Source organism: Carcharodon carcharias, chromosome 26 (assembly GCF_017639515.1).
Source record: "Carcharodon carcharias isolate sCarCar2 chromosome 26, sCarCar2.pri, whole genome shotgun sequence".
Lineage (NCBI taxonomy): Eukaryota > Metazoa > Chordata > Chondrichthyes > Lamniformes > Lamnidae > Carcharodon > Carcharodon carcharias.
In genome coordinates this window covers 32,082,988-32,110,665 of record NC_054492.1, presented here as the reverse complement: position 1 = coordinate 32,110,665, position 27,678 = coordinate 32,082,988, and the positions used below count along the sequence as shown (strand labels likewise).

The 27,678-nt window shown below is 43.6% G+C and overlaps 1 protein-coding gene across 4 annotated transcripts in view; it reads right to left on the bottom strand.

The window, feature by feature from the left end:
* Window positions 1–4,082: 4,082 nt before the first annotated feature.
* The window catches only part of chd2 (chromodomain helicase DNA binding protein 2), a 92,566-nt gene continuing 68,970 nt past the window's right edge, over window positions 4,083–27,678 (bottom strand). For 3 of the 4 annotated variants that reach the window (XM_041174842.1, XM_041174844.1, XM_041174845.1), the window contains 14 exons: window positions 25,609–25,787; window positions 25,385–25,426; window positions 23,418–23,560; window positions 22,185–22,323; window positions 20,987–21,137; window positions 19,862–19,984; window positions 18,834–18,965; window positions 17,108–17,245; window positions 15,647–15,781; window positions 13,788–13,966; window positions 12,785–12,881; window positions 11,754–11,967; window positions 10,097–10,343; window positions 4,083–8,902 (listed from right to left, as the gene is read on the bottom strand). In XM_041174842.1, coding sequence (XP_041030776.1) covers window positions 8,578–8,902; window positions 10,097–10,343; window positions 11,754–11,967; window positions 12,785–12,881; window positions 13,788–13,966; window positions 15,647–15,781; window positions 17,108–17,245; window positions 18,834–18,965; window positions 19,862–19,984; window positions 20,987–21,137; window positions 22,185–22,323; window positions 23,418–23,560; window positions 25,385–25,426; window positions 25,609–25,787 — 2,244 coding nt within the window. In that variant the 3' untranslated portion in view covers window positions 4,083–8,577. The remainder of the gene's footprint in view (window positions 8,903–10,096; window positions 10,344–11,753; window positions 11,968–12,784; window positions 12,882–13,787; window positions 13,967–15,646; window positions 15,782–17,107; window positions 17,246–18,833; window positions 18,966–19,861; window positions 19,985–20,986; window positions 21,138–22,184; window positions 22,324–23,417; window positions 23,561–25,384; window positions 25,427–25,608; window positions 25,788–27,678) is intronic. The other variant, XM_041174843.1, reaches the window with a different exon arrangement.

The window sequence follows — 27,678 nt, the reverse complement described above, 5'->3', positions numbered from 1 at the left end:
AAGATAGGAATGAGGGAGAGAAAAAGACAACGAAAAAATAAAAAGCAGTAACTTTATTAAAATCACCAACAATAGTTGAAGGAATGAAACTCCACATTTGTAAAAATTAATTTTCAATGCCAGAGAGTTCACTTGGCAGTAATTAAGACTTATTGTGCTGTTAAAAACTTTACTTACAATGGAATGGACAAGCTTTCTAGTAAACTTAATCTGGATTTATGAAGTTCGTACAGCAACATCATGGCTCCCCACGTATCTCAGTAGAGTTACCATACAGTGCAGTTTGTGGACAAGGAAGGAAACTCAAAACAGAAAATTTCTGATTTCCACATTTAACTGTACACCTGTAGTCACAAGAAGTTGCTATCCAATCTGCTCCATAATAATTGAGAGCTGTTAGCTCACAATTATTACTACCACAAAATCCTGTCCATTATAGATCAGTGATACAGCTTGGTGGGTTGGGGGAGGTGTACCACACCATTCTATTTTCACTGCCTACTGTCATCCAATCACTCCTGACATGTGTGAGGGAGGGGAAAGACACAAGGGTTACATCTAAAAGTCTTCACATTCCATGCCCATATCTGGTTAGGTCACAGCTACTTTAAGTAATCTTCCTGGTAGAATTGAGGAAAGGTATGACCCATCCACAATAATGAAAGGCACCTGAGCTTGAAGTGACCTGTTTAACTAGGAAAGGACAGCGGCTGTCTTTACCCATACTGGTCTATATTTAACAAAAGTTTTTCAGCAAAGATGAATGCTTTGGGCAATTAACAATGGGCGATAAACGCTGGCCTTGGCAGCAACATTCAGATCCCATGAAAAAAATTAGAGGACCAAAAGATCCAAGTCCATGATAGAGCCTGATGTCTGGATAAAGTGTATTGAAGACTACAGTGGGTCCTCTCTCTCAATGGAAGTGCAGGAACAGAACATGGTGAGATTATGAAAGGATTTTCTGCTGTCGAAAGTACACTTGAGGCGGTGTATTTTTAGATCACTAACTTGATCCCTGATACTGTAGCCATCTCAGCCACCAGTTTGATTGATGGGGTAGTATTTATAGAACCCATTGCTCAGGGTGTAAATAGCACCAAGAATTATGCTGAGCCTGTGGCCCTGAAACTAGAGGCTTCTATTTCACTGGCACAGAAACAACTGTATAACAGGGAATTGGAAAGAACCACACAATCAACAGGCACTTCAACTATGTAAACCTGCTCTTCATTTTAAACTTTTCCTTGGATTGAGTTCTTCACTCAATGTTCTTATGTATCAGTTGTGGCTCGCTGGGTAGAACTCTTCTCCCCGCCCCTCCACCAGAAGGTTGTGATTTTGAGTCCCTCTGCATGAGTCTCGCACACATAATGCACTCCGACACTTAAAGTGCAGTGTCGAGGGAATGCTGCACTGTCGGAGGTGCCTTCTTTCAGATGAAATGTTAAAGCAAAGACCTGAAGGAGAAGTTAGAAAAAAATCCCACAGCACTATTTCAAAGAACAGCAGTGGAATTCTACCTGGTGTCCTGTCCAATATTTATCCCTCAACCAATATCCCATATTATCTGGGCATCATCACATTGCTTTGTGCAAATTTGCTGCTGCATTGCCCACAACTTTCATGGCTGTAAAGCACTTTGACATGCTGAAACGTGAAAGGCACGAAAAAAAGCAAGTTTTTTTTTTGTTATTTAATTGGAGCCTTTTATTGTTCTACTCCTTCTTTACTGAGGATGTTGACTCTTCGGGAATTGGGGGGAGGTACAGTTCTATCTGCGTCAAGGTACTCAAAAGCAGCTCACTCAAAACCCAGGAGGATATTAGATCTTGTGACCAGATTTTGTGGGAATCCATCCTGCTCTGCTCCGACATCCACATTTTCAGGCTGGCTCCTTTCGTGAGCAGTCAACTCACCACCACCTTCTCAAAGGCAACTAGGGATGGGCAATAAAAATGCTGGCCCAGCCAGCGAAGCCCACATCCTGTGAATGAATTTTTAAAAAAAGCACCCCTTTGGTGGCTTCTTTCTCTAATTAAAGCAATAACGACTTCAATTGATGTAAAGCCTTTAATGCAATAAAATGGCCCAAACCGCTGCACAGGAGAAATTATTAAACAAAACCTAACATTGAGGGGCAAGGGGAGATATCAATTGACCAAAAGCTTGGTCAAATTGGTAGCTTTTAAGGAGGCTCTAATGAGAGGGAGAAGGGTAAAGGGAATTGGAATTCCAGCACATAGGACTCAGGCAGCCGAGGGCACAATGACCAATGGAGGAACGATTTAAATGGATGCACAAGAGGCCAGAATTAGAGGACACAGATACCTGGGAGGGTTGTCAGAGGTGAGAGAGATTTGGAGGCAGTAACCCAAGGTCAGTCATAACATGTCTATGATGTCCTGGCTCAGATCAGTTAAGTCAGAACTGGTCAGCAATCAAACCTGGCACCTTTTCCCTCTGGGAGTCTAGCCACTCAGAATATTGTGGGAATCCGTGGAATCCACTTCTCATGAGATTTGCAGCTGTCAACTTATGCCTCTAAACTGAGAAACAAACTTTCCTTTCTATCACACTCTGCAAAGTTTGCCTCGTAAAGCCTGAAATGCGATCTTCCTGTGACTATGATACCTTGGCTATTTTAATGTATGCATCATTCTGTAGAACCAAGCTTAAATTTGCTGTGCTCGATGTGTCTGGGCTGCCACATAACGTGAGGCAATTCTGCCCTCTGCTGTTCAGCATGTGACATCTGGCAAAAATGGTGCCCATATGCTATTATCCAATGGAGGGAACGTGGTATTAACTCCTGATTCTTCCTCTCTTTCTCTCCTTGCCCAGCATCTGCACTCAACATTCTAGCAAGAGTTCTGGAGCGTGATTGAATTCTGCACATTAAACACAGTTTTACCTCTTAGCAGTAAACTCCCAAACCTCAGTAAAATCAGTGCAATTAGAGGTGTGGTGCTTCCACCGAAGTATCTGAGAGGAAAATTTCGACCATTCAGTCCCCACAAGTAACTTTGCCGGTTTGGGGATGGGGTTGAGAATGACAAGGTTGATTATTGAAGCCCTCCTCAATCCCGCTGCTTTATTCAATGCATTAACCTCATGATTCTCCATCAGTGCCACTCCTTCTGTCCAGCTCAGAGAGATAGCTCTAGCAGGGTTCCATTCTTATCCAATTGCAGCCAGAGCAGCAGCCATCATCGTTCTTTCCCTAATTTCACACTGTCACCTCTGGCTCCATCAAGAATCTATCATTTACCACCCACCACCCCAACTACCTCTATTATCGACATTTAATTCCAGCTTCTTGTGCTCCTACTCCTTAACCGACAATGTTGTTCTCATTGAGTATTCCCTCTCTAAATCTTCTACCTTTTTTTTTCAAAATTAATCTCCGATTTGGGATTACCTCTCAATCTCATTCCCTGGATTGGCATCAGTTTTCCATGCCTTTTGTTAAGCATTGTGGAGCAGTCATTATAATGGAAGGGATTCATCACCTCCCAGTGACAACTAGGAATGTGCAACTGATGCAGCATTTAAACCTTCACCCGCCATAAACAGCTCGCCTAAAATTGGATCCTGGTCCAACACCACCTCAATTTTAAGAATTTTCACCCTCATTTTCAAATCTCTCCATGGCCTCAATCCTCCCTTCCTCTGTAACCTTCTCCAGCTTAACAACCCTCTTAAGATCACCATGCCCCTCCAATTCTGAGCTCTTGAACATCCCCACATTTAATCGCTTCATCATTCGTGGCTGTGCTTTCAGATGCCTATGCCCTAAAGTCTGGAATTCCCTTCCTAAATCTCTTCATGTCTCTCTCATCTTTTAAGAAACTCCTTTGGAATCTACCTCTTTGTTCAAGCTTTTAGTCATCATGTGGCTTGGTATCAAATTTTGTTTGGTAGCGTAGCTGTGAAGTGCCCCAGACTGTTAAAGGCGCTAAATAAATGTAAGTTGTTGATGTCAGCATTATCCCATAAATTGAAGTCCCACCAATTCACACACTCCATGTTAAAACATAGCAAAACTGACAACTCTACAATAATAATTAAACAGCAAATTGTTAAGGTGTAGGAAAATTTAATACGTACTATAAACAAAGTATTTACACCAAAATGCACTAACAGTGGCCTTTTCACAAATATAAATTAATATTTACTTTATTTTTAAAGTCATTTTAAAAAGTCCACAAGTTTTACAGAAACTCTGTACCGACCCTCTTAGCAAAACAAAAATTATGTGGGACTGTTGGCAGCGTATTTCCTTTTATCTTCTTCCATCACTGACATCCTCTTCATCGTTGCTGTCTCTAGAATTTGAGGCAAGAGCCATTTAAAAAAGATCTTTTAAAAAAAAAATTAAAATCGGGGAATATATTTTTGCTACAGCTTCACCGCATCTGATGCATGGAGGCAATATTTGGAAAGGTGACAGCAGCCTGTTACTCATGTGGGAGATCTGAAGAAATCAAGGCCAGGAGGCTAGAGAAATACAACAAAACTCTGCCCTACAGAATGTCTTGGAATTTTTCAGCAATAAAAATTATTAGAAGTTAGTTGCACTTGTGTGCTCGTGCGTGTATCTGTCATACCAAAGCACGGTATGGCTCTCAACAACTCATGACAATGGCACTGAGAGAAGGCTAACAAAATTCAGCTGAGGTTTGCCATTGAGTTTTCCTCATCACTGATGAGTTTTCTTCAGAAGCAGCTCCACAAGTGCTTTTACTCCTGGTCCTTGTTGGCATGAACCGGCATGAATGCCCACTGTTCACTGTTACAAGTCCCTTGGTAGAAAAGCTTTATTCACAAACTGCTCAGCAAGGTAGGGGGGGCGGGGGGCCATGAATTTTTTTCCCCTGTGCACCAGACCACTGGGAGCATCTTCATCTCTGCCACTTAGAAGGTTCATCACACACCCATGATTTCGTACAACTTGCCCAGTGCCGCCAGCCACGTTTTTGTTGGCTATTGTAACCTTAGATTTTCACAGAGTCCTAAATGTAAACCTCAACTCTCGTCAGGTCCTTGACCCACAATTCTTGCATTGAAAAAAGGGAGAAATCAGCACAATTATAGAAGTGCCTTTTGGATCATTATAAACCAAGCCAACATGTAACAAATACACTCTTCCCAACTCTTATTCTTTATGTATGAAGCTCTATCTAGATTCAGAATGTTGGCTCTCACAAACCTGGACTATTCTGAACTAATATTGACCCTAGGCAACAGTGGCGCATATATAAAGGCTCAGCATAGTTGCTCTTCCCGTGTCTCTGGATTCACCATTCATAGCCTGCTTGATGGTAAGATATTGCCTGAGCTAGGATTCAGTGCTGTTTTGTCATCTCCAGTAAAATGTGGGAATTATATCAGGAGAGAGCATTAGTCTAGCTTCTATACAGAAAGCAGAATGACCCAGTTAATGGAACTGTTCACCAGCTCCACCCCACCCCCAAGTGTCTCTTTTCAAACCTCCTCTTCCTGTGGTGAAGTGCCCAACCCAGAGTGACACAATTAAAATCAGGAGCTCACTGTTAAGGATTGAGGTCACAAACTCATGTCTTGTCACACTCAGTTAGCGTGCTCCAGGCCTGAGAATGGTCCTGAAACAAGACCTTCAGGGGGCCTGTGGCCTTCAGCAGTAAATTGTTGAGTGACACACCGGTCCATATGCACAGCACATTTTAGCATTAGGTACGGTACAGCAAAGTGACAGAACTGTACAATTAAATCAGCAACATGTCCACACTGCCGTGTTGAAGGGATGTGACATTATGAAATGGGTCAGTCTGTAACTGAGATGGAGAAATACTGGGGGCTTTGAGAGAGCTGGGGTTTCCACTGGACTTGTCACCTGGGCAAAACAGTGGAGAAGGGAAAGACAGAGAACTGAGTTTAAATAACAGGTTACACAGAGACCAATGAACAGATCAGTTCTCTATGAGCACACCATTCAGAAGGGGAGACAATTCCTTCAGCCTTCCTGTGCCCCAAAATCAGTATTTCGTTGAGTTTTTGAAATTGCTCATTTAATAATTCAAACAACCAGGGGGGAAAACACCATAACAAGTCCACTGTGAAGTCAAATGCCTTCTGGTTCAGTATACCAGACATATAGAGGGCTGCACCATTAAAAAACTGTGAATGTTTTTTTTAATGTATTTGTTCATGGGATGCAGACGTCGCTGGCAAGGACAACATTTATTGCCCATCCCTAATTGCCCTCGAGAAAATGGTGGCGAGCTGCCAACTTGAACCACTGTTGCTTAACTCCTGTCAAGACTGCCCAATCAGGTTGCCTCTTCCGTACCAGGGGCAATCCCTCATTAGCAGATTCCGTGAACCGTAAAGTGAGTTCACACTGAGTGTTAACGTTGTGCAGTGGAGGCTGATGCGCAGCCCCCTTCCCCCACAAACTGACCCCTTTATTCGAGGAGCAAGTAGCAACTGCGACACTTGCTGTCATGTTCAACGCAGAACCCTACCTTTGGGGCCAAAGACTGTTGAAGGACTGGCTGGAACTTTGGCAAACATGAGCCATACAATTGTCCATATTCAGTTTTTAAAAAAATTAAATTCTGTGGGAATTTTAAATTATGATTTAATTCAAGTCATATCTGCAGAGGAGGCATTTCATTGTTTACAGTGCGATTTGGGGAGATCCAGTTTCATGCACCTTAAGTTTGCACATTTTATTCAATCTTTGATTACTCAGGTCTGAGTAATTTGTTCCTGTTATTTGGTATCACAAATAATGCAGCTTTGGAGGAGAGACAAGGGAACATGAAGCACATTGAATATCACCAAGTGCAGTTGAAAATATGTTTGTGGAAGCAAGATTCCAGAGCCTGTTCAGTGCATCAATATATGGGTGAGTTAATAAACACGGATTGGAAATCAGTTTTTTTAAATAAACCAAGTTCTTGGGAACTGCAAAAAGGGATTTTTAAAAATATGATAAATTTAGTTGGGCTGATCTAAGTAGAATGCCCACAGCCATGATCTGGGCAAGAGAGTTGGTTGGTGACTGGGTGCATGTGTGCCTAGGCACAAACGTGCACGCTGCGTGAGTGCATGCATAGGTGGGTGTGGATGCGTATGCAGGTGAGCGCAGCTGGATTGAAAAAGGGAGGGGAGGGTGGAAGGTGTGTCAGGGAGATGAAGGGCCACATTCTCCACAACTTGAAACACTGAAAGGAACACCACTCCGGATACCCTTCAGCCAGCTCTGCGTCCAACAACTCTGAGAGATGCTGAAACCCAAACACTGATGATCGGCTGCCTTTACACCTATGGCACAGTCATCTGGAGACCTTTTCTCTGGTAAAACAGAGCCTAGCTTCCCACTCCGGTTAAGCATTCCTCCCTCTTTCTCCACTATTTTAGATTTTTTTTTAAACGTACAAACTATCACTCCCCATCCCCACCCAGCTCATCAAACATAGGCTGGAACAAGGTTATAAAAAAATAGGTCATTTTACTTGAGGGTTGACCGATCCACAATATCCAAGGTTGAAGGAAGCTTTGGGCAGGCAAGGCGAGGGGAAGCAAACAGAACAAAGTGCTTACATTGTGACCAAGTGCGACACATAGCTTCTAAAATGCAGATCGTGAAGACTGGCCGTTAGAATCAAGATACTGATATTTTCTTTCGTAATTCTTGTGTTTGTAAAGTCCTAATACTTTTGCTGCAAAATGACAACACTATATTCTAAAGACAGATTCCAGGAATTGGAACAAGGCGCATTTGTACTGAACACAAAGTGCTAATCCCCTGACCATTCTGCTTTACCGTTCCGTCCCTTCTAGTCAGACACTAAACACGCGTCTATGGAAGAATTTCAGACAATCCCATTTCCCTTTTTTTTTGGTATTTCTTGGGCAAGTTACGGTAGTGCTAGAAGACAGGGTAACATGTCCAGCTACCCCCATCTCTGCCTCAACACTGGTACCGCTCTCTATATATTAGCATGGAACTGCAAATTAGTTCCTCTGCTGAATTTGGAACACTATTTAGAAAAAGAATTGACCTGCCCAACACTACTCAGCACAGAGAGAGTATTCATCACGCACATTTAGGATAAAACATAGAAATATTTTGGCAGAGACCATGAACAGACAAAGCTGACAGGAGATATGACATCTTTTGCGAATTGCACTCTCTGCTGACCTCCTACTTGGGACAGTCCTTTAACACGTCATCAAAATTACTGGCTGCAAAGCAGCTGCCATCATCTTCCAAAAGCCCAATCTTTTCCCTTCCCTCTCTGACCAACGAGGTTTTCAGAACGAACACGTATGCACGAATTTGATCTCCGTGCCGACGCCATCTTCATTTTAAAGAAAGGTTCAAAATTGCGAGCGTTCGTGTCCAAGCAGCAGAAATCTCCCCTCATTCTTTCTCTCTAATTTGTTTCACATTCATTGTGCAAACGACATCACAGCGCAGTCGTTCAACTTTTCGTGTGTGGTGAGAATAGGGAAAGTGTGGGTTTTTTTTTAAATTTATAAAATGGAGAACTGTAGAGCAGTTTCCCATTTTCCTCAGAGTGGACTCTACGTTTTCCTTACGTTCCAGTTATAGTCAGGAGTATTCTTGTGTTCCAGTGAGCGGTCCAGAGGGGACCTATGCTCAAGAGGGGATTTCGAATCATGTGGCGATTTCTGAGAGAGCGGTGAACGATGGTCTGCTGTGGGTGCCTTGTGCTCCATCGGCTTTTCAAGGTGAAAGGGTCTATAGTGTTCAGAAGGTCCCTGGCTGTGGTAGGCCCCAGGGGGTCTGTGATCGGGCAATCTCCGGAAGTCTGGTTGGTGCCCCAAACTGCGGTGGTCCTGAGGTCTAAACTCGTCTGACCTGCGTCGTTTCAGATCCTGGTGACGCCTGGAAGGAAACAAAGGAAGGTTTAAATGACTGAAGCTGATTTGTCCAAAATTGTTCCAAGTGTGTTCATAAAGATAGCTGTCATATTCTAGACTGTCACAGAAGGGAGAGGAATGCTGCTGACGCCCTAAAAATGATATTTCAGAGGCTGCAGCAAACGTGCAGACAGAAAGACTAATGAGGAAGCGCTGGAAATGGCTGAAGAAGAGGAAATTAGTGCATAATATCAAAGAGAGAAAGCTATAATGCTTCGGTCACATCATTAGAGCAGACGGTAGACAGAGACACGTACTGGAGGGGGAGGTCGAGAGAAGACGTAGGATAGGGAAGCTGAGGAGAAAATGGATGACGGATGTAATGGGCTGGATACAGCTGAGGCATGTGGAATGTGTAAGGGCAGCACAGGCCAGAGAGAGGTGAAGATTCACAACAGTCAACCTTCCCAGAAGATGACTCCAACAATCGAATGAAATGAATGTGCAGGAGCAAAGGAGAATGGCAAACACGGTAAAATATTATTCAAATAAGGAGAGAGAAGTAATTCAAGTCATTACTGATCAGTTAGTTTAACATCCGTGGCAGTGACCTAGAACAGTAACTATACTCTGAATAATAGGAGGCCCAGTGCTGTGGAACAGCAGAGGGATTAGTGAATATAAATTCACAGGATGTTAAAGAACTGTAGAAAAAGTGAATGAGATTCTAGGTTTAACTCAAGGGCTGTAGAATATAAAAGTGAGGAGGATAATGGCGAGTCTGTATCAAGCTTTAAGACTTGTTAGAATGCTTTGTGGGACTATTAAGTGCCACACCATCAGATGTATACTGAGGCTTTAGGTACAGTTTAGCACAGATTCACTAGGTTGCTGGCTGGTATGAGGAAATACAAATATAAAGAAGGATTTGAAAAATTGGAGCCTTTTTGTTACAACTAAGGTGCTTGAAATTATGAATGAATGGGCACAAAACAGATAAAATCAATCTGAATTACGTAGATAACCTTGGCTGGCAGAGTTTGCATTGTCAAAGGTATCAGTGCCTGGTTCAAATAGTAAAGCTTTTGAGTTGTTTTTTCCCCCCATTTATCATGCCATCATATTGTGACACTATCTCAAAGTCACAAATAGTTACTTTGCTTTGACAAGTCTCACCAAAGTCGCAGCTGCTACTGAGTAAGCAACAAATGAAAGGCACCTGTCATAGTAATCCCGGTGACCTCTGTGGTCTCGCTCGTTGCCATACTGGTTGTATGGTCTCTTGCGGTGAATGTTATTTGGCCGATAATTGCCAGAGTTCCTGTGGGGATCTCCGCGCGGCCTCCGGTCCCCAAAGTGATGGTCCTTATATCTGTGTTGGTCATATGGGTGATGCCGGTCAGGTCCCCACTGCTGGTTATTGTTACTGTAGTTGTACATCCGATCTCTCTGTCGGTCTCCCCGATCTACACAGAGGAGGGACAAGAAAATTCTCACCTCAGTAGAAGCAATTTGGTAGATCTCATTAACCCGGTGATGCTCACATGACAGCCCCTAGGCTACTTTGGCTCCACACCTTCCCCCTCACCTGTGACAGACCTGCTGCTCCCTGTCCAGGAAATCAAGTAGAGTCCGAGGCAGCATGGTGACCAGGTCAGGATTCAGTGTTGCTTCCTCTCCTTCTCATGCTTTCAGAATCACAGAATCATTACAGCAAAGAAAAAGGCCCTTCGGCCCATTCCGTCTCTGCCAGTCAAACAAGTACCTCACTATTCTAATCCCATATTCCAGCACTAGGCCCATAGTCTTGTATGCTGTGGCATTGCAAGTACACGTCCAAATACTTCTTAAATGTTATGAGGGTTTCTGCCTCCACCACCCTTTCAGGCAGTGAGTTCCAGATTCCCACCACCCACCGGGTGAAAATATTCTTCCTCAAATCCCCTCTAAACCTCCTGCCCCTTACCTTAAATCTATGCCTCCTGGTTACTGATCCCTCCACCAAGGGGAAAAGTTCTTTCCTGTCTACCCTATCTATGCCTCTCAATTTTATACACCTCAATCATGTCCCCCCTCAATCTCCTCTGCTCCAGAGAAAATAACCCCAGTCTATCCAATCTCACCTCATAACTAAAACTCTCCAGCCCAGGCAACATACTGGTAAATCTCCTCTGCACTCTCTCTAGTGCAATCATATCCTTCCTATAATGCGGATTCCAGAACTGCACGCAATACTCTAGCTGTGGCCTAACCAGCGTTTTATACAGTTCCAGCATAACCTCCCTGCTCTTATATTCTATGCCTCGGCTAATAAGGCAATTATCTCATATGCCTTCCCCATCATCTGCGCTGGCTCTCTGAAGGAACAATTTACCTAGAGCCGCTCCCCTGCTTCCTCCCCATAATCCTGATATCAATCCGAATCCCTCTTCAATGCCTCAATTGAACCCGCCTCCACCACACACTCAGCACGTCTTGTGCCATCACTGTCTGTGCTCTCCTGCAGGCTTATGGGTGAAACCACAGATCCTGCACCAAAAAAAGATATTCATGTTTGAAGAACTGTTTAAATAGGAAACGGTTTGAACTTTTGTCTCCACAATTGGCCGTTTAATACCAAAAAAGGTACAGGGCTTTCCAGTGAGAGAAAGCAATGGAAAGACATCACATGGAAAATGATACCCCAGCTTCCACACAGCAAGCGAAAAGGACCCAATAAAAATCAAATGTTTTGTTTTTCCTCTGTTTTTGAGGAAGCTGATAAAAGGCCTCCAACATTGCAGCAAGTCTAGGCTGATGCTGGCTGAATAGGATGCACACAAGACTGGAGCTGTGCGTATGGAGGAGTATGTTGCCAGAGCACCACTGATCCCTACCTGAATTGTTGAAAGGCCGCTTGTTGAGCTGATTATAGGGCTCCCGGTGATGGCCATGCATTTGCTGCTGATGATGGGGTGGAAGTAGATGAGGAGCATGGGGCCCATGCTGTGCATGTGACTGAGAATTCATGGAATCCCGACTTGAACCCGAGGGCTCCGGTTTAAACTGACGTTTGCTCTCGGAATTATTCTCCTTCTTCTTCTGTTCCTCCTAAACAAAGTGGCATTTTGAAGAAGAACATCAGAGCTGCATAAGCTCAGTGAGGAAGAAATAATTTGTTTCCCCTTTCTCAACCTGACATTGCCCCATCTCCTGCAGAAAAAGTTGAATTGATCTGGCAGAAAGCTTTGTGAGCACCCTCTATCATGCCTCGGTAGCTGACCTGCATGTATTACTCCACCCCAGTGGGTGCTGATGGACTATTTGACTCTGTCGGGCATCACAATGAAGCCTGATCCCACTTTTACCCGGCGACCATATGTCATTATTAGGAAGGGGAAAACACGGCCAATTCTTCACTTATGAGATAAAGGGCACTGAACTAACTGCTGCGTCCATGAAAGCTGCCTTGGGTGAAATCAGCTAAATCGACAAAAACTAAAGACAGACTTTTCCATTCAGTCTCATCGAAAGCACTACAGTCTCTCTAAAGTACATTCACCTGCATTTCTTGTTAAGTACACCGGCTCTTAAAAGCCACTTCAATGCTTGCCCAATGCTGACACAGTTATCTGTAATGAGAGCTTTATATTTCACTCCAGTACCTGTCCTGAACAGTAAAAGAGAAGAATTCCGGTGCACCAAATCCAAATATGAGAGATTCTACTATTCCTAAAATTCCTAGTCTCCCCACATCCCAAGTCGGCTCAACTCCTCTTGACGGTGGTGGGGGGGGGGGGGCGCGGGGGAAGGGAGGGCAGGACTACGCACCTCAATATCATTCCTAACTAGTACTGTTCTCAGGAAGCCCATGGGATTCATGTAGAGGAAGGGCAAGTGAATGTGAGATTAACTGGGATATCATTACCTCTTCCTGGGATCGCCTCTTCTGTGCTAGCTTGTACAGTTTGTGCAATTTTCTGGCATCAAATTCAGTGAACTTGGAGACAAAAATCCAGAGATTTCTGTGGGAAAAGCAGGAAAATATTTTAGTAAAATAAATTGTGCCACTTCCTGGGTTTAGAATGGGCTTGCATTATATTTAAATGGAGAGCCGGAGGTGAACGACTGAGGTCCTCTGTGCAGATCCCCAGGAAGACTAAGAGTAGGAGAAAAGATTAAAAATACAAGCTCAAGTTTGGGTTTTAAAAGGCTGTCAAATGGGGGCTGATTTTGCTCTCGAGCTGAGCAGGCAGATAGAGCTTTGGTTTAACATGCCTAAAATAATCGGTAGCAGGATTAAAGGGGTTGATTAAAGGAGAATCTTTCCACTGAGTGGGACTGGAACTCTTGGCCTGGATGGGTGAAACCCTTATTCCATTTAAAAGGTACTTGGATATGTACTTGAACTACAATGCTACATACCAAGGAAGTGGGATTACGCTGGCTAGCTCTTTTTCAACCAGCACAGAAATGTTGGGCCCAAAGCACCTCCTCTGTGGCTTAAATTTCTAAGATTCTATAACTCCATCTGAAAGGCAGTAACTCTTGACAACGTAGCAGTCCTTCAAAACTGCACTGGACTCTTAGCAGAGATTACAAGCTACAATTGGGCTTGAACTCATGATATTCCTTTTAACGTAAGTAACCTATCCCCTGCTCTCTGTGCAACAGGTAACTTACAGTTATTCACTGACAAGACTAGAATTTTTACACTTGAGATTACACAGAATCACTATCTGGAGATTTGCAATCAGAAAACATGCAGCAATCCACAAATCTATTTAAATACAGAGCCAAGGTCTCGTTTATAATAACATGCACATTTTTGCCCAACTTTTAGACCACAAAAGTTGAGCAAATCTCACTCTAAATAAGTGAGGCTTGACAGGTCAAGGGGTGATTTTAAAAACACAGGCATTAAAGCGTACCTTCTCCAGATCTTGACATGCTCAGAGTCTGTGTATGCTTTAAGGCACTCACTAATTCGGTCACCAATCTTCAGCAGGCAGCTGCGGGTGTGCTGGAGCTGCTCCTTCTCAGACAGCCCATCTTCTGGCTTGTCCAGCTGCTTCAGAGCTTTCTTCACCGGCCTCATTCGTTCCTTGCACTGGTGGAGAAAGGTTGAAGAATATTCCTTCAAAGATGCTTCATGGAAGTGGAGGCACCATTCAGTCATACAAGTTTAAAACCAACCACCTCAAAACCTCACTGTACCCCTGTTCTCTTGGAAGTTCTGACTCAAACGGTACCTCACTAAAGTGGCCATCGTTCATTCAGCATGAGATGTAACTGTATGAAGGAGTTATCTCATGGAGTTGAGCTCCATCTCGGTCTTACACTCTGATATGCTCACTTCCCAGCCAAGGCTGTTGGATGTTAAGTGGACACAAATCCTTTTCTTGACAGTTGATTTATTTACAGAATACAACATTACATGTCTGCCTTCTACTGACTAACCCAGTGTCCCAGCAGCCTCTCTTTATAAGTGCTCTAAGTGCTTAATTGAGGAGGTCTTGTGACACAGTGGGTGGCATCCCTACCTCTGGGCCAGAAGCTCCAGGTTCAAGTCCCATTTCAGGACTCAATAGCCAAGGAAGGTGCATTTGTAATGTGGCCAAACAGGATGAACGTCAGCCTGTAACTCCTTCCAATACACCTGATGGCAGGCAGTAAGGGCAGGAGAGTTTCCTGGTCAACCATACTGCAGAAGGCACTAGCAAACCACTGCAGTCGTTTGCCAAGCATAATCATGGACCAAACTAATAGAAGTCCATGGTCACCAACACCCTCTAAGGGCATTGCACCTGGAGGAGGAGGAGGAGGAAGTAATTAATTAAACAATGCCTTTCACTTTTGTATCTTAATATAATTAACATTGCATTAATACTGGATAGGGATCAGGAACAGGAATCCTAGCAGATTTCTTCTTAGTCTAGGGCACTAAAACCAACCACAGCTACCTGGGAGTGTCCAATGGGATAGTGCAGGAGTTTAACTCCGCATTTAACATGAGCTGACAAGTGTTTGATGTGACAGTGCAGAGGGAGCTTTAAGCTGTATCTAACCTGAGATTTGTCAGAATGAAAGATGTGTTAACATCAAAGAAACTGAATCTCAGGAAAAGAATGCTGAGGTGCTACATTTTTTCATCTATGTTATATGCCTCAGAGACATGAACAACAAAGAGACTATTGATAAGCCGAATGCATTTGAAATTTGGACACAAAGGAGGATATTCTGCATATCCTACACAGACAGAAAGACAAATGAGGCAGTGCTGGAAATAGCTGGAGAAAAGAGGAAATTAATGCATAACCATCAATGACAGAAAGATCCAAAACTTCAATCACATCATTAGAGCAGACAGCGGACAGACAATTTTTGGAGGACACGATCAACAGAAAACACATGAGAGGAAAGCACAGGAGAAAATGGATAACAGATATAATGGACTGGATGCAATTAAACTACGCAGAATGTGGTAAAGGGAGCACAGGGCAGACAGAAGCGGAGATTCATGGCAGTCCATCTTCTGGAAAGATGACACCACCAACATGTCAACAAACCTAAACTGACAGAGCTTAATGACTCAGGTCTAGGTGTTCCATTCACTATCATTAATCTTCCTCATTATTAATCAGCGCAACATTCATAAAATCCCCAATGTTTCCAGGTTAATTCACGTAACTCAGTTTATTCTTGCTTCCCTTCTTCAAAGATAACTTTAAAATAGTAACAAATATCTCTTGCATACAGCTTCTCCCTTCATTCTGCTATAGTTACTTACAATGCTGAATGTTTCCTGGTCCAACTCATCCTCGCCCTCCTCTCCAATCGGCACTGGGTCATTGCCTGCTGTAATATGGACTGGACCCTTGGACACAGACTTCCGAATCCTGTCCTTAGCATCAGACTTAATCTGCTTAGAAGACAAGGTGAGAAAATACTGCTCAAAAAGTGAAGCCTTTTATCTAAGCTAACACAAAGCAAAATAGTGTGGATGCTGGAACTCTGCATTAAGAAGAAATGCTGGAAACACACAGGTCAGGCAGCATCTGTGGAGAGGGAAACAGTGTTAACATTTCAGTTCAAGTGGAAGTTCATTAATCTGAAGGGTTGACTATTTTACTCTTCACAGATGCTGCCTAATTTTCTGTGTTTCTCCAGCATTTTCAGTTTTTATCCAAGCCAACAATACAGAAAAGTAGGAACAGGCAGTGATTCCAGAGAATAAGTCTGTGTGTGTCAGAGGTTTGATGAGTTAAGAGTCCACCCTCCTTCAAGCTGACCAAAAATGCTGGTCTAGAACCCTTTCTCCAAAGAGGCCATGTCCTCTAAATTCAATCTCTGTACAGAAGTATCTGTGGATCCCCTTTACATGTCAGAAAGATGCCAATGAGGCAAATTTCTGTCAAGATAGTCCAGCAGTTAGGTTTTCAGAGCTATTAGTTTGACTGTTTTGTATTCTCTTCCAAACCACTCCCACTTCCAGCAGGGGAGGCAGCGGCGTAGTAGTATTGTCACTAGATTGGTAATCCAGAGACCAAGGGCAATGCTCTGGGGACCTGGGTTTCAAATCCCACCACAGCAGATGGTGGAATTTGAGTTCAGTAAAAATCTGGAATTAAAAGTCTAATGATGACCATGAAACCATTGTCGATTGTTGTAAAAACCCATCTGGTTCACTAACGTCCTTTAGGGAAGGAAATCTGCTGTTGACTCTTAAATGCTCTCAAGGGCAATGGGATGGGCAATAAATGCTGGCCCAGCAAAAGAAACAACACAAACAGGGATCGATAAAGCAGCGTCTGCGGTATTCAGACAACAACTTACGATGTACAAATAGCACCTTTAACATATTAAAATGTCCCAAGGCCCCTCAAAGGAGTATTGTTAAAAAAACAAAACGAGACCGAGCCACAAAAGGAGATATTAAGGCAGGTGATCAAAAGTTTGATCAAAGAGTTAAGTTTTTAAGGAGTGCCTTAAAGGAGGTAGAGAGGTATAGGGAGGGAATTCCAGAGTTCAGGGGCCAGGCAACTGAAGGCTTAGCCGCCAATGGTGGAGCATTTAAAACTGGCCAGAATCAGAGGAGTGCAGATATCTCGGAGACCTTACATCACAACAGTGACTAAACTTAAAAGTACCTCATTGGCTGTAATGCACACTGGAGAGTTTTGAGCTTGTGAAGGGTGCTCTATAAATAAACGTCTTTGATCTGTTGGCACAAGCCAACGTCTCTCAGTACCTTGTCCTTCTTTGTCTTGGTCTTTTTTTTCCCTTTCTGCCCATCTTTCTCCTTCTTGGGATCACCCTTCTCCTTGTTTTCCTTGTTGTCTTTCTTCTTCAGCTTCTTCTTCACAGGAGCTCGGTCCAAGCCACCGTCCTACGAGGAGAGGAAAGCACCCGATCCTTAAAAATCAAACTTTAAGAGGTAGTTAAGAACACTGCCCTGATGTTTGGTAGCCAACATCGTCACAGCTTCATTTATAGAGTCACAACTGCACAGGGGGCGGCCATTCAGCCCATCAATTCCACACTGGCTCTCTGTAGAGAAATTAATTTAGTCCATTAACCGCCCGCTCTGTCCCTGTAGGCTTGCACATTTATTTCCTTCAACTGCTCATCCAATTTCCATTTGAAATGATTAATCATCTCTGCATCCACCACATATGTAGACAGTGGGTTCCAGGAGAAGTTCTTTTTTAATTCAGCGAGTAAATATAATTTGGAAGGCAGTGCCAGCAAGAAAGGAGCCGATTCAAAAATAACTTTTAAAAGGAACTGAATGAACACCTTGACAGAATTTCAGAGCTATGGGGTAAGAGCAAGAGGAATGGGCCTAACTAATAGAATAAATATAATCTTTAAAAAATTAAATAATAATAATGAACAAAATCTGGAGTATAAATCTAGTCCCAGTAATGGCAACCATGCAAACTATGATCGATTGTCGTAAAAACTCACCTGGTTTGCCAATGTCCTGTCGGGAAGGAAATCAGCCATCCTTACCTGGCCTGGCCTATATGCGACACCTGAACCACAGCAATATGGCTGACTCTTAACTGCTCTGAAATGGCCAAGCAAGCCAGTCAGTTCAAGGGCAATTAGGGCTGGGCAACAAATGCTAGCCTTGCCAGCGACACCCAATCCCATAAAAAAATTTTTTAAAAAACCGGATAACTCTTTCTAATAATTGGCACAGGCTTGATGAGCCAAATGGTTGCCTTCTGTGCTGTATAATTCAATAATATTGGACCAGAAGTAGAATGCTGTGCCCATTCATGCCTAATCTACTTAAAATAAGATAGCAAGGCAGTGGATTAGGCTTGAAGGAGGCACAGTGAAGAGAATTCTTGATTTAACATCACCGAACTAAAGATCACTGGGTCTAAATCCTGGAAATCGTTAAGTAACAACACTGTAGGAACGCTTTCACCGTAAGGAATGCTAGGTTCAACAAGGCAGCGCCTTCTTTAGGGTAATAATACTGACCCTGTTAGCAACGCCCATATCCTGAGAATGAAGTTTAAAAAAAAATCAATTTGCAATGCAAAGAAGGTACAGTCTTGGAAATACTGAAGAGAACTAACTGCATGGATTCAGAAGGGAGGAGTGTGGGCTTTGTATAACATCAGTACAGGAGGAGTAGTAGTGACTGAAAGGCAAATGTCACACAAGTTAATATTTTCAGTGGCGGTAACACCCAAATAGGGGATCAGTGCGGAATGGAAATCAATAATAGACTAACTCGACTTGGACTCTGGAAGGAATGGGGTCAATGAGCTGAACGGCCAATTCTCATTCAATTTTCCTGCATATCTGCTTCACAAAACAGGAAGGTAAAACTGTTCATTGGTCTTGGAGAAACACAGGTTGGTAAATCACCATGATAAAATTTTCTAGCTACATCTTTCTCACCAGTCAACTTCAAGAGGAAGCCTCCGTATAAGCACAGAAACCCCACAACTCACCTTCATCTCTCCATCCTCCTCGGAAGCATTGTCTGAAAGCCGAGGGGACGTAATGTCATTGCTGCTTTCGTCCTTCAGTCTGGGTGCCTTATTCTCTTTCTTCACTCTCGGTTTCCTTTTCTTTGGTTTTGTCTATTTGTGAAGAAAGTAACTTTTTAAAATACTGGAGGCAAAAGTGTGAGTAAGTTTCCACAGGGAGCTTTCTGACTGCCTGTTAAGTCAATGTGTAAAATTAACACCCAAAAATAACCATACTAATTTCTGCTTCAGGGCAGAAACCCTCTCTGATGCATTTTACATGTGTGCATCATCTTGGCTTAATTGGCAGCAGAGTCATGTTTCGGCAAGGAGATTGTGGGTTTAAGCTCCACTCCACAACGGATGCAAGAAACTAGGTTGACACTTCACTGCAGTACTGAGGGACTGCTATATGATTGCAAGTGTCAGACTTCGAACATAGACGTTAAATCAAAGCCCTCATCATCATCTACCAATGTTTCGGTGAATGTTGTTAATCCTTTGGCACTATTTGAAAGACCAAGGAATTAGCCCAATGACCTCCCAATATCCACTAATCCCCCAAAGAAGATTAATTGACTAATCTCTTTTGTGTTTGTGGGATCTTGTGTGTTTGCAAACACATCAGCCAGTGCACTTCAAAGAAATACATACGAAGCCCTCTGAGATGTTTGAGGTAATGACGAGGTCCCATATAAATGTAGGTCTTATTTTTCTTCATAAACTCTGTACAGGGAGGGTAACCTACATAAAATTTACATCACAGAAACAGACTATTTTCCCCACCAGGTCTATGCTGGTGTTTATGCTCCACACAAACCTCCTTCCACAGTGCAGCATGTCTTTCTATCCCTTGCCCCCTCATGTACTTATCTAGCTTCCCCCCGCAACCCCCAGGTAAATGCATCTATACTATTTGCCTCATCTACACCATGTGGTAGTGAATCTGTACATTCAGGGAACTTAAACACTCTCTTTTTCAAGTGCTGTTTCACATCTATTTAACTAACCTCCTCTTCCTGCTTCAAAGCATCCTTCTTGATCATGTCTTTCTTCAGAAGCTTAATCAGATAATCAGCTCGCGACTGGAGGTGCTTGGCTTGTGGTTTTCTGTCAGGATCATCTGGGAGAATCTGAAGGAATTACAACACCCAAGATGTTCAGTCAGTTACAACTCAAACTACAGGACAAAGATATGCCAATAAAAATAATCTTTGCAGTTTTTTTTAAAGAATATCAAGTGTTCCAAGCTCTGCACCTATGGGCATTTTAATTCCAGTTTAGATATTATTCAGCTCCCATGGCCACTAGTTTTCAACTCTGAGTATGGCTCCCAGGTAAATGGACCAAGATATCACAATAGCAATATAGTATTTAATTTACAAGTACCCAGTGTCTTTCAAACATTCTAGCAAATGAAATCTTCGGTCTTTTGAAAGTTTACATGTAGTTCGACAGCAGTCTCACTGAGAAGGGGTAGTGGGCTTTGCACCCTCACCACTGATTTCCAAACAAAACTATGCTCCCGTGGGAAGGCAGTGAGTGGAAAATCAGAGGCTTGGGCAGGGGAGGTCTGTTAACAGTTCATATCCCAACGCCCCCAAATACTTTTCTCATTACTTTGTGCTTATTTGGAGGGGATGTTAATGCTGGGGAGTGGAACACTTGCCCATTTCAGTTATCCAATTATCAACATCAAGCATTCCCCAAGATAGTTACAACACAGGTTAGATGCTGAGAAAAGCTCCTCCAACCCTATGACAAAAATGAAGACACACTTCCAGTGCAGCATGGTTCCACTTTCCATGCCAGCCATCTTGAGGCTTCTGTGGACAGCGGTGCCAACTGGGTGCTGTTGGTTCATGTTGAGTTTGGTCAAATTTATTTCACACAGGACCCTAGAAGCCAGCAAATAGGAGACTACCCAAAACCCCCAAATCAGCCTGAGCAGATTCTGCATTGTATTCCAGAGGTAAAAATCCAGTGTTAAACCCCTACATCATCTGGAGGCTGATAAAACTACCTTAAAGGGGGAGATGCCGTGTAGGAACAGATGTTTAATTAGTTCCCTTTCCAATTAAGTCTGGATGCAAAGCAAGCTGTAGAATTATTAAATGGAACATGGAATGGCCTACCTTATTGGTAAGCTGTAGATCTGGGTCCATTTTTATCTGCTCCCAGTTGCTATAGCCACACTCATAGATCCCTATCAGCAAATTGGAATCCTCCTCCACACCCCAATCTGTATCGAAATGCACAGCCTTCGCGTGGCAGGGTAAACGGTACCTACACAGCAGGAACAGCATGTAAATCACTGCACTTCTCAGAGATAAAATCTAAATTGACCTCGGGTATGCAATGCCCATTTAAATGTGTCACAAGCTAACAGGTCATTTCAGGCTGTGGGCCGTCCATCTCTGTAAGAACACTTAATCAATGCATGAAACAGATTATGAGAAGACAGTTAAAAATATCCATTAACAGAAAACTGAGGGCAAAGTTGACCACTCTCTTTCCTCATCCCATTCCAAAAGGCACAGATTCCTTGCTGGGATGTAGTTCCGTAGGCGCCAGCTACCTTCTGGCACCTCAACCACCCGTGTAGAAGCCTCAAAATTTAAACGTTCACACGGTGTTCTGGCTACAGGGTAGTGTCACAGCTGATCCCAAACCTATGCTCACCCAGCTTCTACATAATTTTACCCTAAAGTGGGGGTGGGTGCTCACTATATAGCTGGCAGCAATGGGAACACTGCATTATTCCCAATCCCTCAATCCCAGGGGCACAGTGGCCAACTCTACTAACAAACAATGCCTTGAGATCAGCAATGTCAGCACATACTGGCTATCAAAAGATAGCAGTTGCCAAATTAACACTGGGCACATTAGCCTGCTTCAATCTATTTTATACAATAAAATACAGTAACATTTCTATTCTCTCACACTTATTTGCCATACAGTGTCACCCTCAGAATTCCGTGAGACATTTAAAAAAAAAGAGTCAATTGGGATCTACAAAGAAACTTGCTGGGAGCAGGAAATAGCAAACCCAAATATCTGGAGCACCTTAATTGCTCTCACAAGTCAGAATTTTAAACGTGTGCGCAATTAAACTCTGAATAACCGCAGCCAGTGCTTATTTAACAGGGGTTAGTCACCATGGCTTTAAAGAGATATGAGTTTCACCTCAGCAGAACAATGCATTGTACACCACATGTGTAATGCTTCTACCTTTATTACATCAAAATATACTGACATTTAACGTCATAGAAAATCCACTAACAGAAAAATAAATGCCTCAATTATCTCAGGACCGCAAATGATCAAACTCACTTTTTTCTTTCCTCAGGGTCGATGGGAATGGCTTTATGCAAAGCCTCAAACTCGTCTTCATGAATGAGAATCGATTTGACATTGACCTGGACACCAGAAACCTTGATAGTTGGTCCCCTCTTTTTTCCAGGACCTTTTCCTGCAGCATAATGAGGCCGAAGTACAGAGTATGAGCAGCAGTTTGAGAAACTGACAACAGCCCATGTGGCTCCCCTCCCAAGCCCATTGATTATGCTATTGAAATAAACTGTTTTGGATACAGTCTCTCGATTTACCTGGAGACTATTAAAAACTATGCATATCGTGTGAATGTTCTGCAAGCATCTTTCGTAATTTCCAAAATATTTTAATGCATGCTTTGACTCACAAAGAGCTAGTTCAAAAGTAAACTGCAAAAAATTCCACATAAATAGAGTGAGCCATGCTACCAAATAATAAGCGTGCTGGTCACAGTTAGGATCCGTATGTAGGAAATGGTTAAGCTTGGATAACTCAAAATGAGCAAAATGCAATATGGTGAACGCCTCAGGATGGCTAAGGTTAAGGACAAACTGGCTCAAAAATGTAACAATAAGTTCAGTGAGCAAACAGGCTACAACGACCTGCAAACAAGGGAACCAAAACCATCCAGAACAGATAGAGTCAGAATAAGAGAAGCGAAGACAACAGCTGAGATGCAGTCAGACACAATTATATTCAGCTAGGCTTCTTTGCTGATCTGTATAAATATGAATGATTTGTAACACATATTCAGTCCCAAAGCTGCGAATTGCCATGACAAGTATAATTTGCATGTCCCCAATGGGGCTTATACTTGAGTATACAGACATATAGCTTGCCTGTAGTCTGTGTGGTATTAAGTATCAAGAAATAGCTAGATTATTAACCTTATGATAATTAGGGTAGTTTTGTCCACATGGAACTGACCAAACTTACTTTATGCAGGACCCCTATAGCTGTTGACCCTCATCACTCATGAGGGATGCATGACATGTTGAGAATTCAGAAGTAAAGCTGGATGAAGGCAGGAAACTTTCAACATTTTCTACACCGCCCCCCCCCAACACACCTCCTGAATTTTGCTGAGATCTGCTTTTCAGTGGGACCCCCCCCAACGTGGTTCCTCAGCCTATGCATCAATGTTCCTGTGAATCACAGAAGCTGGAACGTGGGAGCAGCGAGCAGACTAAAACATACAGAACAGGCAATGAGAGCTCAGGGTCCAGTACTCACCCTCCAGCCCAGGGTTTTCTTTTAGCTGCTCTTCGAATTCCTTGAGGGCCATCACACAGCCGTTATGTATGAGTTCACCCAATCGCTGGAGGTCTGCAATGGACTTGTCTACCAGCTCTGCATCACGAGCAATGCCCTCGAGCCTTGAAAAAGACAAAAACCAAATTTCATTTTTCTTCAACATCGCTAAATTATACTAAAATACGATATATTAACATGCTTTTAAAAAAAATTAGAATGTCCACTCCAGCAATGTCTCAATGGACATACAGGTCAGTACACACCTGAGCTACACAGATGAGGAAGCTACTCGGGTTAATTCATGGTCTGCACTGAGTTAGCAAATTTCAGTCAGAGCAGTGGTTGCATCGCTACAGTTGACCTCAGTGCCACAGAAAAGTTGCAGCCCAGAAAGAGGCCATTCAGCCCATCATGTCTGTGCCAGCCAATAGAAAAAAAAAAATAAAAAAAAAAACTAGCTGCCTATTTTAATCCCACTTTCCAGCACCTGGTTACAGCGCCTTGCAGGTTACAGCACTTTAGGTGCAGATCCAGGATCCTTTTAAAAATGAGTTGAGGGTTTCTGCCTTCACCACCAAACCAGGCAGTGAATTCCAAACACCTACCACCCTCTGGATGGAGAGGCTTTCTCCCTCACCACACCCCCCCCCCCACCCCCCCCACCCCACCAAGTAACTGACCTCTCTGCTAGGGGGAACAGGGCTGCCCTAACTAATCTATCTAGGCCCCTCATGTTTTTTATCCCCGCCCAGTAACAAAGCTTTGCATTAGGCCTTTAATATTATACGTTAGTTTTCCATCCATTTTTCTCCGTCTCTCCTGAAGGAGGGGAAACAGGACATCCTGCCTATCAAGGCCTCTCGTAATCTTGTACACCTTAATGAGGTCATCCCTCAGCCTCCTTAGTTCCCAGGAAAAGAACCCCAGCCTTTCCAATCTTTCCTCATAGCTGCAATTTTCAAGCCCCAGCAATATTTTGGCAAATCTTCTCTGTACTCTCTCCAGAGCAATTATGTCCTTCCTGTAACGATGCCCCTCTCAGTCAAACACCGCCGACGCACTCAGGTCTGGACTCACGCAGGTAATAGCTACAGGGATGGGGTATGAGGAGGCAGCTGCTTCGCACAGGATTCTTACCCTCAGCAAGCAGCCGAGTCCTTCAGGAGAGACAGGGAGGAAAATGGATGGAAAACTAATGGATAATATTAAAGGCCTAATGCCAAGCTCTGTTGCTGGGCAGAGAGCATGAGGGAGGGAGGAAAACGTGGGGCAGGATTTTCCCATCGTCGGGCGGGCCCTGAAGCGGCCGTGAAAAGGACCACCGCCCGCGATCGGGCCCCGACTGCGATTTCATGCCGGCTGGCCAATTCGCGGCCAGTCAGTGTGAAAGGCACTCTGAAACGCTCAGTGCTGCTGGGGTGGGGGCAGAAGTCTGCGCATGCACGTGGGAGTGTGCGCTGACAGCTCCCTGAGGCCACAGGGAGCTGATGATTTGGACAAAGGAAAATGAAGGTTTAATAAGTGATATAAACACGTCCCCACGTGCGACTCAGTCACAAGTTTAAAATGAAGTGGAAAATTTTTTGGGGGGGCCTTGTGCTTACCATTGGAAACTGTGGATGAGGCTTCGCAAAAAATGTGAAGGCCGCCTGGCCTTTTCACCCACCCGCCAACCGAATGGCTGAGCGGGCAGCAAAAAAATACAACTTAATTAATACTTTAAGGGCCTCGATAGGGCCTCTTAACTGTCAGTGAGGGCGCTGCTGACTCTCGCACGCGCCCACCGGTTGATAGGTCGCAAGAGTGCGCGATGATGTTGGGACGCTCGCCCAAATCATTGCGCGAGATTTTATGCCTGATTGGGTCAGGCACATGCCCACCTGACGGACGTAAAATCCTGCCCATGAGATAATTAAGGTACCGGACTACACAGAATGGAGCCTTACCTTTCAAGAGGAGCGCCAAACTTCTTATAGCTCTTGATAAATCTGCAAAAGAGTAAGAAGTGAAATAGAATTAACTTCCTTCAAATCTCTTTATTTTTCCTGATTTCCTAATACTAATCAAGCACTTTCCAAATCTCCGGATCTATTAAATTCAAACAGGAACATGTGGTAAGCGTAGCAGGGCAGCTATCCCTGGCCTCGCCCACTGCAACAACACCACCTACCTCCTGATTTCGGCATCTGTGAAGCCATCCACCATGTCTCTCCGGACTGTCCGTGGACGGCCTCTCCGCTTCGGTCGCTTCTCCTCGTCATCGCTTTCCTCCGTTTCGCTCTCTGACCCTGATGATCTCTGCCGCCTTCGTCGTGATCCAGCATCTGAATCGCTGCCATTTGCCTGAGCCTAAAACCATCAGTAGTGTTACGTTAGACAGGAGCTGCTTTTTCTCCTTTCCCTTTCTGAAGGTGTCGACTTCCTCATCAAGTTTCAACGTCAGAGGCATCCCTTCAGTACCGCACGCTCAAGTGAATATTCTTCACTTCTGAGTGATAAAGCTCTTCAACCCCAGAGATGGCATGAGGAAGACTGATTGTCTTCACACAGCATGTACAAATGTAGAGTTGCAAAAGGAATTGTGGAGCCCTGATCAGAAATGGGAAAATGGTCCAACTTACTCCACCGCAATCAAAAGGGTGTTGCAGCCAATCCCAACTCCAATACAACTGGGCATCTACCACTGCAGCACAGGCTGTGGGCTGAATATGGGGCCTAAGTGGCTGCAGGATGCAGAGGAAGAGTCTTCACCCCTGAGGTTAACAGGGGGCATACTGGAAATGTCACTGGACTAGTAATCCAGAAGCCCAGGCTAATGTTCTGGGTACAAGGATTCAAATCCCACTACAACAGCTGGTGGAATTTAAATTAAAAATTGAAAAGCCAGTCTCAGTAATGGTGACCATAAAACCATTGTCAATTGTTGTAAAAACCCATCTGGTTCACTAATGTCCTATAGGGAAGGAAATCTGCCATCCTTACCTGGTCTGGCCATGCTGTGACTCCAGACCCACACCAAGTGGTTGACTATTAACTGCCCTCTGCAATGGTCAGTTCAAGGGCAATTAGGGATGGGCAACCAATGCTGGCCTTGCCAGCGACACCTGCATCCCATGAAAGAATAAAGAACCATATCCAGTTTCACTTTCAGATATGAGAAAGAGAGGCCAGCCCATGGCAGAGAAATTAAACTACTACCTTGTGTCTGTCTTCACAGAGGAAGTTACAAAATACCTCCCAGGAATACTAGAGAACAAAGGGACTAGAGGGAATGAGGAACTGAAAAAAATCAGTATTAATAAAAAAGTAGCACTGGAGAAATTAACGGCACAGAAAGTCGATAAATCCCCTGGACCTGAACTACACCCGAGTGTTGAAAGAGGTGGCTATAGTGGATGCACTGGTGGTCAAGTTTCAAAATTCTACAGATTCTGGAGCGGTGCCTACAGTTTGGAAGGAAACAAATGTAACCCCATTATTTAAGAAAGGAGAGAGAGAGAAAACGGTGAACTACAGGCCTGTTAGCCTGATATCAGCAGCAGGGAAAATACTAGAATCTATTATAAAGGATGTGATAACTGAGCACTTAGAAAGTAATGGAAGGATTGGCCAGACTCAAGATGGATTTATGAAAAGGAAATCATGCTTGGACAAACCTGTTGAGTTTTTTGAAGGGAGAACTAGCAGAACAGATAAGGGGGAACCCAGTGGATGTGGTGTATTTGGTTTCTCAGAAGTCTTTCGATAAAATCCCACAAAGGTGGTTAGTCAACAAAATTAGAGCACATGAGATTGGGGGTAATATACTGGCATGAATTGAGAATTGGTTAATGGACAGACAACAGAGAGTAGGAATAAATGGGTCACTGGCAGGCTATGACTAGTGGGGTACCTCAAAGATCAGTGCTTAGGCCCCAGCTATTCACAATTTATATCAATGCTTTGGATGCGGGACCAAATATAATATTTCCAAGTTTGCTGACGACACAAAACTAGGTGGGAATGTGAGTTGTGAGGAGGAAGCAGAGAGGCTTCAAGGGGATTTAGGCAGGCTAAATGAGCAGGCAAGAACATGGTAGATGGAACGTAATGTGGAAAAATGTGAAGGTATCCACTTTGGTAGGAAAAACAGAAAAGGTGAGAGATTGAGAAGTGTTGATATCCAAAGGGACCCGAGTGTCCTTGTTCATAAGTCACTGAAACATGCAGGTGCAGCAAGCAACTAAGACGACAAATGGTA